The 15198-nt window shown below is 41.7% G+C and overlaps 1 protein-coding gene and 1 pseudogene across 1 annotated transcript; both read left to right on the top strand.

Annotated features, from left to right (window-relative positions):
* LOC143105510 (tripartite motif-containing protein 16-like) overlaps positions 1 to 15198 on the top strand; it is a 71670-nt pseudogene that overhangs the window by 8074 nt on the left and 48398 nt on the right.
* On the top strand, positions 2723 to 8124 carry LOC143105728 (E3 ubiquitin-protein ligase TRIM16-like). Its single transcript, XM_076269812.1, has 6 exons — positions 2723 to 3397; positions 4393 to 4488; positions 4867 to 5100; positions 5762 to 5921; positions 6457 to 6516; positions 7141 to 8124. The coding sequence occupies exons 1-6, from the start codon at positions 2804 to 2806 to the stop codon at positions 7662 to 7664; spliced, it is 1668 nt and encodes a 555-aa protein (XP_076125927.1). The 5' UTR covers positions 2723 to 2803; the 3' UTR covers positions 7665 to 8124.

The raw sequence follows: 15198 nt of genomic DNA, 5'->3' as shown, positions 1-15198 counted from the left end.
TATGCAGATGTGCAGTTTGTGTTCAAACATGTTCTATATAATAAAATGGAGCATAGCGTTAGTTCAGGCAGGCCACGGAGTCACGCCCAGCAACTTGGCTAACTGCTTAGCTGATCACTCACACTTATAATGATTGATATCATTCAGGGTGCCCTTTTTAAGCTGCCGTAGCCTCTTGCAGCTTCTTTGCGAGCCTTTTTTCAACCCACCTCCACCCCATCTCCTCATACATCTGACTTATCAATGTCTAGTTGCTGTCCTTGATGTCTGGTCTGTTCTGTACCCTATGGGGGGGTTTTCTTGCTGCTCCCTCTGCCTTAGGCTTTCCATGTTTGCACGTGGAAGGGCAGGGGGCTCCCAGAACAGAGCCATACCGCCAAATGAAACATAATGCATTTCAAATATTAATTAACTATCTGGACAAAGTGGACCTGACTGAATTATATTTATTAGCCTGTGTTGCAGCCAATGTGAGGGGAAAATGACAAAGAGGGACCTTAACCTTTGATTTGATACTTGCGTTTCTGTAAGATTTCACACTTTTGAATGGACTCTCCTGTGTTTAGCCTAGCTCGTGATGTTCCTTATAATTGATACTTCTGATGCAGTGTGAATTCATTCTTTCTGTTTGACACTAATCTAGTTCTTAAAGTTCTTATTAGTTCTTATTTGATACTGCTGTTTCAATAACTAATGTTCTGATGGCAGATCATGTGTTGTATGACGTTAGAAATGTTCTTAATGTCCTTGATTCTTAAATAACCCATTGTATTGACCACCAAGTCGTGTATGTGCAGAGAAGGTGTAATGATACAATGAGATTATGATACTGTGTGAGGTATAAATGTGTGTGAGAAACAACTGATTGTCTCTTGGGTGCACAGACTTTGTCTCTGTATCCTGATGCTTATGAGACCTCTATGCGCAGATAAACTACTAACGAGAAAGACAAACCTTATTTCAGACTCAGTTTTTACAGACCTTTAAGCTAAAAATTCTTCCACACCATTTACTGAAAATCTGACCATGGGTTATGTTAGAAAGTGAGGTACACAAGTTTAGACAGCACACTCGCACAGTCAGCACACTCGCACAGTCACACTTTTGTTGGGGACCAAAATTACATTAATCTCAGTAGTTTTGAGTACTGGTAAGATCGTTTTGTTTGTTATGACCCCCTGCAGATACGGGATGTATGCACAGAGGCTGCAGGCAGGGACCTTAACTGATCCTTAGCCACGCCTGGCGCGGTGTTGGCTATAAGAACACCATCCACTCTCCCTTCCCCAACACATGCTTCTGCTCCTCTCTCATGTTTTGCCACATACCTTTTTTGACGCACAAATACACTCACTGCTACTAGCTTACATACCGCAAACACGCATCCATACACTTATCCCCTAGACTTTCTTTGTTTTGTTTTTGATTAATACATAACTTTTGGTTAACAGTGTTGTCTTCCTCCTCTTTTTATGTTGTGGCCTACAAGTCCGTCATAACACAGTGTGTGACAACCACACTCTTATGTAGCATATCTCTATTAGATTGTAATTGACCCATTCCAATGGAGAACTGACAACATCTATGAAATGCACTGTTTGAAATTAAAAGCATTTTAATGAGACAAGTGTTTTTTTTTAATTGGTTCAGACTTGACTATACAGACTAGTATTTGTGATGCTGCGCGGTGGAGCACACATAGGATCACATATATTTCCTAATCATTAATTTGGGTTACGCATGTTGCAGGATTTGAGATAGCTGAACATCACTCAACTCAATCAAGTAGCCTACAGCTCCAGCCCGAGAAGCTCCAACTCGAAACGTCCAGTAGATGGCGCCCTTGTAGTATTCTTATGTAAAGACACACTGGGCGTCTATTCTGTTTGTGAAGGGTGGATGTATAAATTGGGTAGGCCTATTATATTTCATTAGAGCAGTGATTTTCAACCACTGTTCCGTGGCACACCAGTGTGCCGTGAGAGATCATCAGGTGTGCCGTGGGAAATTGTCCAATTTCACTTAATTGGTCCAAAAACTTTAGCTGTTGCAAATAGTAGGCTAGGATATGCCATTGTTGAGCATCTGTGCCTGCAATAGTGACTTGCTAAATAAATACTCTTTCATGTCCGTGGGTGACAGTAGCGCAATATTGACCTTGTTAAGTGATGCGCACGAGAACTGCTGGTGAAAAATAGATATTGGAAAGCTAGATAACGCATTGGGCAACAATTAGTGGAGGCCAATGGAGAAACAGGTGTCTCTGATTGTCAGCTAGTGTTGCCCAGAACGTGTAGGTGCTTGCCTCCAGCAATATGACGGCTGCGTTCACGTAGCCTACTTAATAGGCTAGAACTCGACGGACAGTCCGGTAGCCTATCCTAAACATAAATAAATAGGCCTCCTTGAAAAGGAAAAATGCCGACTCTGAACTGAACTGTAAACAAATGAGAGACTAAATTGTCATGATTTTTACAATATTAGGCCACAGTGTGTAATTCTGTTACATTTTTGGTTGGTGGTGTGCCACAGGATTTTTTTTTATATAAAAAATGTACCGTGGCTCAAAAAAGGTTGAAAAACACTGCATTCGAGTAGGCCTATTATGTAGAGGCCATCATTTGGAAACAACTTTATTATTATGACTCAAAAGCCTTCAGGTACAAATCGTAATAACATGCACGAACCACGCCCAGCACACAACTAGGAAGTCCCTTAAAAACGTGCGCACTCATTCCAATTTCAGGTGAAACGAAACAGCTTGAAAACTTTCAGTGAAGCATTGGGCAGCACAAAAGAAAGAATGGCAGACGCAGCTCCAAGTAACCAGGACCTTTTTACATGCCCGATTTGTCTTGATCTACTGAAAGATCCCGTGACTATTCTCTGTGGACATAGCTACTGTATGGGCTGCATTAAGGGTTGCTGGGACCAGGAAGACCAAAAGGGAGTCTACAGCTGTCCCCAGTGCAGACAGACCTTCACTCCCAGGCCCGTTTTAAACAAAAATAATATTGTTGCTGAGCTTGTGGAGCAGATGAGGAAGACCAGAATCCAAACTGTTGCTCCTGTTGTAGTAGGCCTATTTGCTGGACCTGAAGATGTGGATTGTGATGTCTGCACAGGGAGAAAACTCAAAGCGGTGAAGTCCTGTCTGGACTGTCTTGTGTCCTATTGTGCAACTCACTTGAAGGCCCACAATGATGTAATCCTTGGGCGAAAGCACAATGTAGTTAATGCCACAGGTCAGCTACAGGAGAGGATCTGTGCCCAACATGAGAAACCGTTGGAAATATTTTGTCGCACAGATGAAACTTGTGTCTGTTTTCTCTGTATGGTGGGTGAACACAAAGGCCATGACACTGTGTCAGCCTCTGCAGCGAGGAAAGAGAAACAGGTAAGTTCTTGGTGATAAGTGTGGCACAACAGCTATGGTTGAACAAATGGGATGACTAGATGTATGCTCTTGAGTTCCATTATGTGAGGCAGAAATATTACAATGGATTGAAAACTCTCCTCTGTAATGAATTTGTGAAACAAAATCAACTTCAAGCAGTCATCAACCTCATACAGAAATGAAAATACATCATTTCAATTGTCAAGAAACAAAATGTTGAAATAGAAACCGTAAATGTTAAATTAATTGATGAGTGTGGAAGGGTTTGGGTCCAGAATGGCAGACACCGCTGAGCCCTCTGGAAGTGTCATGGCCCCAATTCAACAAAACACAGGTGAAGGAACTTGCCTACGTGAAAGCCCCAGTGATATGCTCTCAAAGGCTGCTCTGTTGACCAGTGAAGGTTTTTTTTTTGCTGCTTTGGTTCTTTGGTTGGGGATTCAGGCCATTGGCTTTGCTTGTGTATGTTCTCAAATCTCACTCCGACTGGCTTTCATAAACCCATAATCAACAAGGCATAGGTATGCTCACCGCGGCTACTTTGTTGGTGATGTGTGCTGATTTGGTTCTTTGGGCCTTCATGGCTACTGCCAGTGCATGTTGTACCATCCGTGAAGAAGGGCCTTTACAGAGCCTGGGTACAACACGTGGTGCATTTGCGACTGCCACCAGTCAATTGTGAACTGCATCATGTCCTGCGTCCTATGCAGACTTGGTTGTTTATTAGCCGCTGTAGGAAATTCGCTACCTATAGCTGAATGAATTTAACACCTTCCTGTGGATATCTGAAATTAATTCTCTACAAACACAAATATTTATTTTGTTTTTATGAATGGCCTGCACCTTCTCCTCATCAGTAAGCTCAACAGACTACCTCTTAGCCAGGATCAGTAACTAGTTTTGATTATGACTTCAGGAATTATATGAAAATAATAATAAATCTGTGATATCCCCATAACTGTGCAATTTGGACATTATGCATTTATTTCACATAGGCACATTTTGGGGAGACCCAGAGAGGTTTTCATCAGAGAATCCAGGAGAGAGAGAAGGAACTGCAGGATCTGAGGAAAGCTGTGGAGACTCTCAAGGTGAGTGCTGGAACCGGTTTCACAAAAATAGACTTTGTCTATGACGTAGATATAGTAGATAGTCAGTCTGCATATATACATCTAAAGTATAAATCTAAAGTATCTAGTATATGGACAAAATTAAGAATGGTCTAACACTATAGACTAGCCTTTGTGCAAACGGCCCCTGACCACAGGAGAAGACAACAGCTGGCTGCTGGAGGAGCCATCTCACACGTTGGTCAGGTGCCAGGGCTCTCCTCCAGTCAGTCAGGGAGTCTGTAATGCTGAGCCACTGAACAGTTTCTCTGAGCCACACTGTGGGTAACAACCTGGGTGGAAGAGCTGAGTGAGTGGGCTGGTTTAGATGGACCCTCCTCATTGTGTGTCTCTAAACAGAGTGCTGCACAGACAGCAGTGGAGGACAGTGAGAGGATCTTCACTGAGATGATCCGCACCATTGAAAGAAGACGCTCTGAGGTGAAAGAGCTGATCAGAGCTCAGGAGAAGGCTGAGGTGAGTCAGGCTGAAGGACTCCTGAAGCAACTGGAGCAGGAGATTGCTGAGCTGAAAAGGAGAGATGCTGAACTGGATCAACTTTCACACACAGAGGATCACATCCATTTCCTCAAGGTAGCATTGATGGATTGTTAGAGCACAAAATGATTGAGTTCACATTTAAAAAGCAACACCAAAGAGTTTTTTGTACGTTAAAATAATGTTTCCAAAATCGTTTCAGCGGTTCATCAACTTGTAATAGGGGGAACGGCACTTTCTGCATTCGCTTCGCGGCCCTCTATCGGCTATAACCGCACTATGTAAGTTTGCCGGATCAGGTAGCGGATCTGTAGTTCGATGGAATGAGACATAAGAAACTACAAATTTGACTTGCAACTGATGTCGCAATACATCGTACTTTCATAAAATCATGCAACATATTCTACCTTGTCTGTGGACATTATTTGCAAAGCTGGTGCTGGATAAACAAATAGTGCGTGCGACAGAGGAAAAGTTCTTTGGTGTTGCTTTAAATCTCAAACATCAGAGGATGATATCTAACTTTACACTGTTGTTGTAGCTGAATGTTTTGGTCAAAGTTTCCAGTTCACCCATATCAACTGGATTTTACTTAGCCCAATATACAGTATACATACTGCATATATATATAGTAGACTTACACTTTTAAACAATTCAATGCTTAATATGATCAATATGTTTAATATTAGGGCTTTAACTCTCTCTGTATTCCTATCTGTCTTTCTCCCCCTCACTCTGTCATGTGTTTGTTTTTTAGGCCTTCCAGTCAGTCAGTGCCCCACTGGAGTCCAAAGTCTTATCCTGCGTCTATGTTAACCAAAGACTCTCTTTTGAGGCTGTGAAGAAATCTGTCTTTACACTGCAGGGGCAGTTGGAGACTCTATGCCAGGAGGGATTTATGAAAATGTCTGCCACAGGTTTGTCACATTCCTGACATGGCAAAAAATTGAGACTCCTAATGGCACTCAAGAAGACATCATAAAATACTAACTGTACGTACACACCGCCGCCGACTTGAGCTTCCAAAGATTCAGGAAGTCATTAATTTTCAATGGAAGCCGGCTTTCCTCAGCCGCCAGAAGCGGCAAATCCGTCGGCGTCGCGTTTTGGGCGTCTTGAGCGTCTTGAGCGTCAAGCAGAAAGTTGAAAGTCAGTCAACTTTATGGTAATGAGCTATGACGCGGTTTGGCGACCAACGACCAGCAACCAATCGAATAGAATAAAGTATCTATAGAACATGATCGAACGTAAAATGCTGTCACGTCAGAGCGGCCAAAGCGTCCAAAGCTTCCCTGTACTTTTTTGACAAGCGTCCTTGACAGGGCAACCAGAGCTTCTTTGGAAGCTCAAGTCGGCCGCGGTGTGTATGTACAGTAAGAGGTTGGGTAATATTGACATTAACACCAATTCCTCAAGTCTCCTTGTTTATAATGATTCTTACAATCTCAATAGTGACTGGGATCCATGTTGTTTTGCCTTCTGAGCCTACAACTAGAGAGGAATTTCTACAATGTGAGTTTACATACACATTCTATACTTTTTACATTCTAAGTTAGCATGACTAAATCAACTTTACTGAACAATACTGCAAATAGGGATTAAGACATTACCCTGAGATATTACTGCCATTTTACATGGAGACGTCATATGACATGGATTGTATTTATTGATTGTCTCCTCGGTGGATACAATGTGAGAAATTACTGTAAGAATGGCATTTGGAAAGATTAAGTTGGGTTGGCTGTAACAGCCTCACTTTGCTGTTGTGGAAATTAGAGTATATTCTGGTTATCAAAGGCATTTTGGAAATTAAATGTCAAATAGAATAATTAGTAGAGCAGCAGATACCGGCTCGCTTCCCCTATAGATTTAGTCCAGTCCAGTGATGATGATGCTGCTAGTTTTTTTCCTGTGTGCATGAGATGTACTCCAGTATCACTTACACTGTAGGTGCATAGATCTTAAAATCAGGATTAAATCTAAAGCATTTTAGATGCCCCACACCATCAACCACATATTGTTCATATGTTATGATATGCCATATAAAATCAAATTGATAGATACAGACCTTTTTACAGATATTTTTTACAGATATTTTATCCTCAGAAACCTTTCTCTTGTCCTCTCCTCCATTAGATTGCTGTAACTTCACACTGGATCCAAACACAACAAATACTAACCTCCATCTGTCTGAGGGGAGAAGGAGGGTGGAGAGGAGAACTGATCAACTGATCCAGTCATATCCTGATCACCCAGAGAGATTTGAGAGTAATGCTCAGGTGCTGTGTAGAGAGGGTGTGTCTGGACGCTTCTATTGGGAGGTAGAGTGGAGTGGACTACACGTACTTATAGCAATCTCATATAAAAGCATCAGCAGGAAAGGACGGGGTAATGAGTGTTTGTTTGGACGTAATGATCAGTCCTGGTGTCTGGTCCTTTCCAGCTCCAGCTCCTCATTCTGGCACAATAATAAAGAGACTAAATTCCCTCTAGTGGCCAGCTCCAGAATAGGAGTGTATGTGGATCACAGGGCAGGAACTCTGGCCTTCTACAGCATCTCTGACACAATGACCATCCTGCATAGAATCCAGACCACATTCACTCACACGCTGTACCATGGCTTTGGGTTTGGTCCTGAATCATCAGTGAAGCTGTTGTGACGTAGATTTACAGATGTTGTTAGCACATACTTTACGTCATCATTTTAACACATCACTCATGTACGGATCCAGCAGCTGGGCCTAAGATTATTTTTTCTGCCTGGTTGGACAGACGGGTGAGCAGAACACACTTTAGCTACCAGCTAATACATTGGTATCTCTGGACGTTTGCTGTAGCACACAGGATCACCAAACCATTGTGTTATATAACCTCACTCTCACTCTCCACTCTCTAATTTCAAGTGTTGAGTGCCTCTTTTATCACACACATGACAAATGCCTTGTTGTTTATGACAGTAGGGCTGGGCGATATGGCTGAAAACTGTATCACGATATAAGTATTTCATATCAGTCGATATCGATAATTATTGATTTTTTAAAATCTATTTCAGATAAGGACCAGAATGGGAAAAAAGTTCAATTTAAACACTTTTTATTTTATAATCAAAGCAAACAGGGAAAAGAAATAGCAACACAATCATGAAAAACACTCAAATAAATAAATGCACATAAGTCTAAATAAAAAGCAGCACTGCTTGAAGCCTGGAAATATTGTAAACAAAGTAGTTTAATTTGCTAGTTTATCATAGTCTACTGGTAGACTGTTCAGTTTCCCTACGTGTGTTTAAGTTTCAAATACTTTTTCTCCTTGGGACAGGCCCGTTTGAGTCTTGGAAAATACTTTTCCATTTGCATCGGGATTGAGATGATTAGCAGTCAATTTGAATGCAACAGTTTTGAACAAATTCGTGCAGCGTACCAATGATGCTAACCGGATTTAATAGCAATTTAGCAGTCGTCTTGCACGATTGTGAATGTTTGGATTACATGTGCATGCTGAGGAGGAATGCGCCTGTTGAGAGGGAGAGAGAGAGAGTGCGCAAAGGGCAAGGACTCATTGAGAGTCTGTGTTGAGGTAGGCCTACTTCTATCGCCTAGGCTACTCTGGTCGAGTTGCACATATAGCTACAATGCAAGATATATTTAGCCTATTTATTTATGGACAACGTAAGGCCGGAGGTGTGTGTTGCTTTTAATTATCGAATGTTCTATCGAACGTATTTTTTATTTATATCGATTACATGTCTATTGCGATACATATCGCTATCGTTTTATCGCCCAGCCCTATATGACAGTCACAAGATATGACACTAAATCTCAATGAGACTGTACTCATCCAGTATAGAACTGACAGAGCTTGAAATGAGAAATGTTTTGTGCTGGTTTAGAATCAAAAACATTAAACAAAAACATCAAAAACATTACAAGTGAGATGTATGTTTTATGCATTTGCTTTTGTACCAGTTGAGGACTGACATGACGTTTCCTTACTTTACTTTTGTGTGTGGTGGTGTTAATGTAGGCTACAGTAAGTCAGTAAAATATTCAGTTATTTGTACTCAGTGCTGCACTTTATCATGTCCAGTAGGTAACAACCACTGCTATCAATTAACCAGTAGACCAGATCATCCAGAGAGACAGGTATGGTCGTGGAACCAAAATGCGAACCACTGATATAATAGATAAATAAAAAATATATATAGTATACAGTAGAGAAAGACATCTTAAAGGTACACTATACTAGCCTGACAAGCCAGACCCACATCAAGATAGGGTCTGGGAACTCCCCATAGGCAGTGCTCAATCCGAGGGGCAGGATAAACGGTTGTCTTTCAAATTCCCTCTGTACGCAATAGGATAGCTACAACTCATGAGTCCCATGCATTTTCCTAGTTGGCTGGTTGATCAAACTTTAAAAAAAGCTTAACTCGAGTCGTGCTGTTCGCCAGCAGCATCCATCTTTGTTTTCAAGTAGCAGGGAATTCACGCGGAACCGTTGCAACTCTGCCGTCGTTATGTTAAGCCCATCCACCGACTCTATACGCGATGTGATTGGCCTGATCGAAGTTTGGTTTTTCCAGCTTACAAGCAAACAGAGGCCCCGTTTACACTGAGGGAAGACGCAGATATTTCCCTGCGGTTTGGCCTCTCATTTACAGGAAAACCCAGTTTTTATCACAGAAAACGATTATTTCTAAAAACTCCGGCCAAAGTGGAGATTTCTTAGCCTAGAAATCTAGACGCACCCTAGCGGCCAGGACTAGTCTAGCAACTCTCTGTTGGCTTGTGAGCTCGAAAAATTAAACTTCTATCAGGCCAATCAAATCGTGTATAGAGTCGTTAGGCAGGCTTAACATAATGATTGATGGCAGAGTTGCAACGGTTTGGCTTGAATTCCCTGCTACTTGAAAACAAATAAGATAATGCTGCTGTTGGCGAACAGTGTGACACGAGTTAAGCTTTTATTATGTTGGCAAAAGTTTGAACTAGCCAACTAGCTCCGCTGGTGGGAAACGCATGGGACTCATAGCGCTGTCCTATTGCGTGCAGAGGGAATTTGAAAGACAACCGATTATCCCGCCCCTCGGACTGAGCACTGCGAACGGTGAGTGCCCAGACCCTACATTTTAATGTGGATCTGGCTCGTCAGGCTAGAGATTTCTGATAACGCCGGTTATGTGTTGTCGTGTCAACTGGGAGAAACAGGGTTTTAGGTTCTCCAACGTCACATTACGCGCCAGAAAATGCTTAACGTCATGTGAGCGCCCTATGGTTACAGTTTGTTTCCCTACTGATCATGGATGCTGTTAAGGTGGTACTCATTTTTACATTTGTGCAAATGCTTTTGGCCGGTTTGCATTTGCAAATACAGTTAAAAAGAGGAAGTGATTTGTGGTTGTTGTTGCTATTTTTGGGATTCTGATTGGCTGACTAGGGATTGAGCTTCTTACACTGCCACCGACAGGTTTGGCATGCTCTTGACGGCATGTACTTCTCTGAGAACTGCATGACAGGTGTGCACAATGTTATTTTTGAAAACGGAGAGGGCGAAATGTCCATTTATGAAAATAGCTGGCCACGTAGCATTTCTGTAAAACAAACTAATGTATTTGCGAAACTATGCAGTAGAACTACACATATGCAGGACATAAGTTTGTATGGAGCCCCTAACGGGACATGAGCAAAATAAAATCTAAAGTTTAGCTTCATGTGCTCACGTGAAAGTTGCATGTGCGCACGTGAAAGTTTCAGGTGAGCACATGAAAGTTTCGTGTGAGCACATGAAACTAAACTAGATTTTTTTTTGCTCATGTCCCCTTAGGGGCTCTCTAAGTTTGCGCAGGAGAGAGAATGAGGTTTCAAGGCCATATGGACATACATTTTTTCTTTCAAAAACAGAAATGGTGAAGGCAGCAAGGTAGGCAAGAGAGATACATTGCTGGTCAAAACGTTAGCATAAGAACTGACTGGCTGAATGAAGCTTTACTGAGCACATAGCCTACACTGTTTAAAGTCACAGACACAACGAACTAACGTAACTTTTATGCATGCGCGAACCTATATGGCCTATACATATGGCTGTGTATTCTGTGTACCATAGGGGTCTCAAACTCAAATGAGCTGAGGGCCACTTCTGCCAATGTCATCTGATTGGAGGGCCATATCAGTGTTAAAGAATGATACAAAAAAGAACGGCTATTTCCTAAAATGCAATGTTTTTTCATATACGAATACAATACTGTATTTTCAAACACAAAACTACACACAGAAAGTGCAAGTCTTTTTTATCTATTTTTGGACACCTGTGCTAGCAACCTTAGGTTATAAATAAAATAATGATAAAATAAATATTAATACAAATTATAAAAACAAACAAAAAAGCATAGAAACAGGTAGGCCTATGTGTGTGTTTCACACCAAATAAAAATATTTCCCTCTTATAACTTTTTTAAACCTGGCAAACTACGTGTCAGGGGTAAGAAAGCAACACCATTGGATTTTTATATCAAAATTTCAAAAGGCCATGGCTTGAAAGTGGTCAGAGATAAAGTCCTACTGTAAATGTAAAAATCTTTGAGTAAACAAAAGTTTATGAAGGGGGTAAATGTACCCATCTAATTTGCCACTGGATGGCAAGCACCTCAAATGATGCACCTTTCAGTAAATACTGGATGAACACATTTGAGCAGGTTTACTTCCTTTTTTGTCATATTACCCACATAATAGGAAAACACCTAAGATGTATCCAACAATAGTAAACTATTAGCCTATAACCACAAGGCCTACAATAAAGTATCCTGGTCAAATCAGTTCCTATCGCGGGTGACTTCTTCAGAGCCCTATTTCTACTAGCCCTGCTGTCTGTACCATGTCCATTACGGACACTTATCATCACGATTACCACTGCAACCTCCAAGCTATGTTGGGCAGAGGGTCGAAATAAGCATGGTAGCACCTAACATGCAAAGACGCACCTCCATTCACAGACTCACCGTGACTATCACTGTCAATAGACGATCGATCATAATCTCCAAAAGGATTTTCTCCTTCAGAATCATAATAGGTGAATAACATAGCCTACCTAAGACGTTTTTCAACATTTGGAGTAGGCCTATTTCTGCTTCAATTTGTGCAAAACTATGGCCTGCATGCTTCCGCGTCATAAATGCACGTCTTCGAGTTTGTCGTGTAATACAAGTATTTCCTGAAAACTTTGTGCAGCGATTTTGGGTTTGAATCAAGCTCTGGATGTCTAGCAAATAGTGGATGATAGTACAAATGAGATGTCACCGTCCTTATAGTCTATTTTAATCAGTATCGTTGTTTGTCGCAATTAAAAATACCCCCAAGGGCCAGATTACATTATTATTTTAACATACGTCGCGGGCCGGAATTGGGCCGGACGCGGGCTGGATTTGGCCCGCGGGCCGGGAGTTTGAGACCCCTGGTAGCCTGGGTGTTCCCATGCTGCCTTGCGCGCAATTTGATTCACTGCTAAGGCAGCCTGGAGACCATGGAGCAAATGTTTCGCCTAAGATAGGGGACCAATCACAGAACAAGAGGGAAAGCAAGACGATGATGAGCTATGCACAGACGCATTTGATAGACATCCGTGGCACCCAATAAACGGATCTGGGCATTTTTTTCAAATACGAGAAAATGAACGTTTGGTTCCCAGACCACGTCTCATTGAGAAGTGGTGGCGCTAGCCAGGCTAGACCCCTGGTGTACCATAACATTTATTCCTGCAGGCACCTGCTCACGGCTGTAGGCTAAAAGTTTAACGTGGCAGGTGGCAACGTATCAGTATTATTTTAGCCTACTGAGAGACTTGTCATTAGGTATTGTACCTATCTAAAAAGCTGTTCCAGCTCAGTATATAAAGACATCTATTTCTTGCTTAAGGTCTGGGAATTGCACTTAGGCTACTCGATTTGGCTGGGAGGGCTTAGTAGCCTAGTGCTGAATTTGTGACGAGTTGTATGTTGGTCGTGCCTGTTTCGTGGCTGTCATACTTTTAAATGGCTTCGCAAGAAGTAGCCTGCATAGAACATAACTTGTACTACTGTCATCTTCTTTAACAGCAAAAACTATCAAAGAGCTATATGACAAGGTATGTTTCACGATTCTCGCAAGATTTGTCCGGCCGCCGTTCTTGGAAATTGTAGGCTATGGCTGGTTTTCTCCGTCGGTGTGTGAACGAATAGCATAGCCTAGTCCAGTGGTCCCCAAACTACGGCCCGCCACCTCATTTTGGGTGGCCCCCCAAGACATGTCCGTAGTATATAGCATCCGGCACTCACGGGAGTACAACATCGTCAAACTAAAACCTCCGCAATTTCCCCCATTTATTCTCTATGGCGAGTCAAACAGTACACATGTAATATTCTTTTTGTCCACCGGTGGTTGTTTTGGCGCTGTTTTGCGTTTGCCATCGAAAACGGAATGAAATGTAGGCTACCTGCAAACAATGTGAGAGGCCTATGCTGACGGCATCAGTGCTCAAAGTATTTAAAAAGTTTATCAATTAATTGTTAATAACTAACTAACTTCTATTCAAGTCATATTTCTGGGACTTTCTGGGATAATTATTTCTATTCACTCGTTCAAATGTTCATACAAAGAGTTCACAAAGTTCTCATCAGGTGACTGAAAGTTAGAATGGTGGTCATTTCAGACCACTTCAGCACTTCATAAAATTCTCAGTTTGAGAACTTTAAATTATTTGTTGGATATTCACAACTTGAGCTGTGTATGCAAAGACACAGAATTCAGAGTTCACAAATTTTTTATAAAATATACTTTTGGGACTCCCTGCTAATACTTTTGGGAATGCAAACGTTTTTTAGTATTATTTAATTTTACACTGATATGGCATGATGACAATATAAACACAGCTAACAATGGTATTAAATTGCAATAGCCTATGATTAAATGTAATAGAATATTCAACTAAGGTAGACTGCTGTTGTTCACAGCACTAAGCTATTTATGGTTACTGATATAGAACTACTCCGAGTCTCTGGCCCTCTCTTGGAGCCAGGCATAGTGAGCTGGCCCTCGGAAGAAAAAGTTTGGGGACCACTGGCCTAGGCCTACTACAAGTTCATTTACCGGCTTCGTAAAGGTGAAAATGTTGCATAGTGTAGCCTACCTTTAAGAACAAACGAAAAATGAATTAATTTAATGCAGCGCCCGCCCTCCACGATTTGTGATGCCCACAGCGCGCCCATTATTCAAGCCACTAGGCCTACATTTCCTATGCATATGCCTAGACTAGTTTTAGCATAATTGTGGATGATTTCAAGTACAAGCAAAATGCTTTCTGGAGTTCAATCTTTAACTATGGAAATGGAATATAGGCCTAGACTACTGTTTAATGATAGTTGTCTCGACAGCATTCAAAATTAACCGTTCTCCTCATTATTATGACCGCCGCTAGCGAAGCGGTCATATAGGGATTGTCAGTTGTTTTTTTTTTTTTCCCCCCCGTCATCTACTTCCTGAAATTTTGGTCAACGATACCCGGGGCACCGAAACACCGGGGCACATGAAATTTGGTGGGAATGTAGCCCCACTAGACTTTTACGGAAAAATTTCGTTTGGTCCCCGGGAGCCACTCCTCCTCCGCGCTGGGCCCCCCGAAACCCAAAAAATGCAGTTTTTCCTAAATAACTACCTGAACCGTGGCACCGAGGATGAAGACATTTTTATGGTATGTTGGTCTCAAGGGCCCACATCAACCTAGCCCATAATCACTCATTTGTGATTTGCACCCCCCCGGTAAAAAATGAAAATGCAATATCATTCTGCTTTAATCGCCCCTCTCTTCAGTAAAGACGTTCAGAACTGCACCAAATTTTATGTGTATGATTAACCTTACATTCTCTGGGGGTATGCCAAGTTTCGTAGAATTTCATCCATGGGGGGGTCTAAAAAATTAAGTTATGTGTACATTCATTGGCCTGTAGATGGTGGTGCACACATATACACATGCACGCACACACACAGGCACCCACATACTATCGGTATTAGAACGGCTGATACATAATTACAAATTCAGTAGGATTAAAAGAAAGCCAAAATAAATATTCATCATCATCATCATGGCTTCATTTCCAGTATTGGCGATAAGTAGTCGTTTGTCCACTAGATGGCGCATTGTTGCAGTGAGACGTAATTTTTTTGGAAG

The sequence above is a fragment of the Alosa pseudoharengus genome, unplaced genomic scaffold, assembly GCF_046254945.1.
Source record: "Alosa pseudoharengus isolate Yale_2024_CS ecotype anadromous, Long Island Sound unplaced genomic scaffold, YU_APseudo_1.1 YU_APseudo_1.1_scf_6, whole genome shotgun sequence".
Classification (NCBI taxonomy): Eukaryota; Metazoa; Chordata; class Actinopteri; order Clupeiformes; family Clupeidae; genus Alosa; species Alosa pseudoharengus.
Note: the sequence above shows the minus strand (reverse complement) of the source record. Positions and strands in the feature narration are given on the sequence as shown.

What these genes read in the sequence shown, in the direction of transcription:
- LOC143105728 (XM_076269812.1), top strand. Translation starts at nt 2,804, where the DNA reads ATGGCAGACGCAGCTCCAAGTAACCAGGACCTTTTTACATGCCCGATT. An exon ending in CAGCGAGGAAAGAGAAACAG is followed by an intron (nt 3,398 to 4,392) that starts GTAAGTTCTTGG and finishes TATTTCACATAG; the next exon opens with GCACATTTTGGGGAGACCCA. An exon ending in TAGAGAGGAATTTCTACAAT is followed by an intron (nt 6,517 to 7,140) that starts GTGAGTTTACAT and finishes CTCCTCCATTAG; the next exon opens with ATTGCTGTAACTTCACACTG.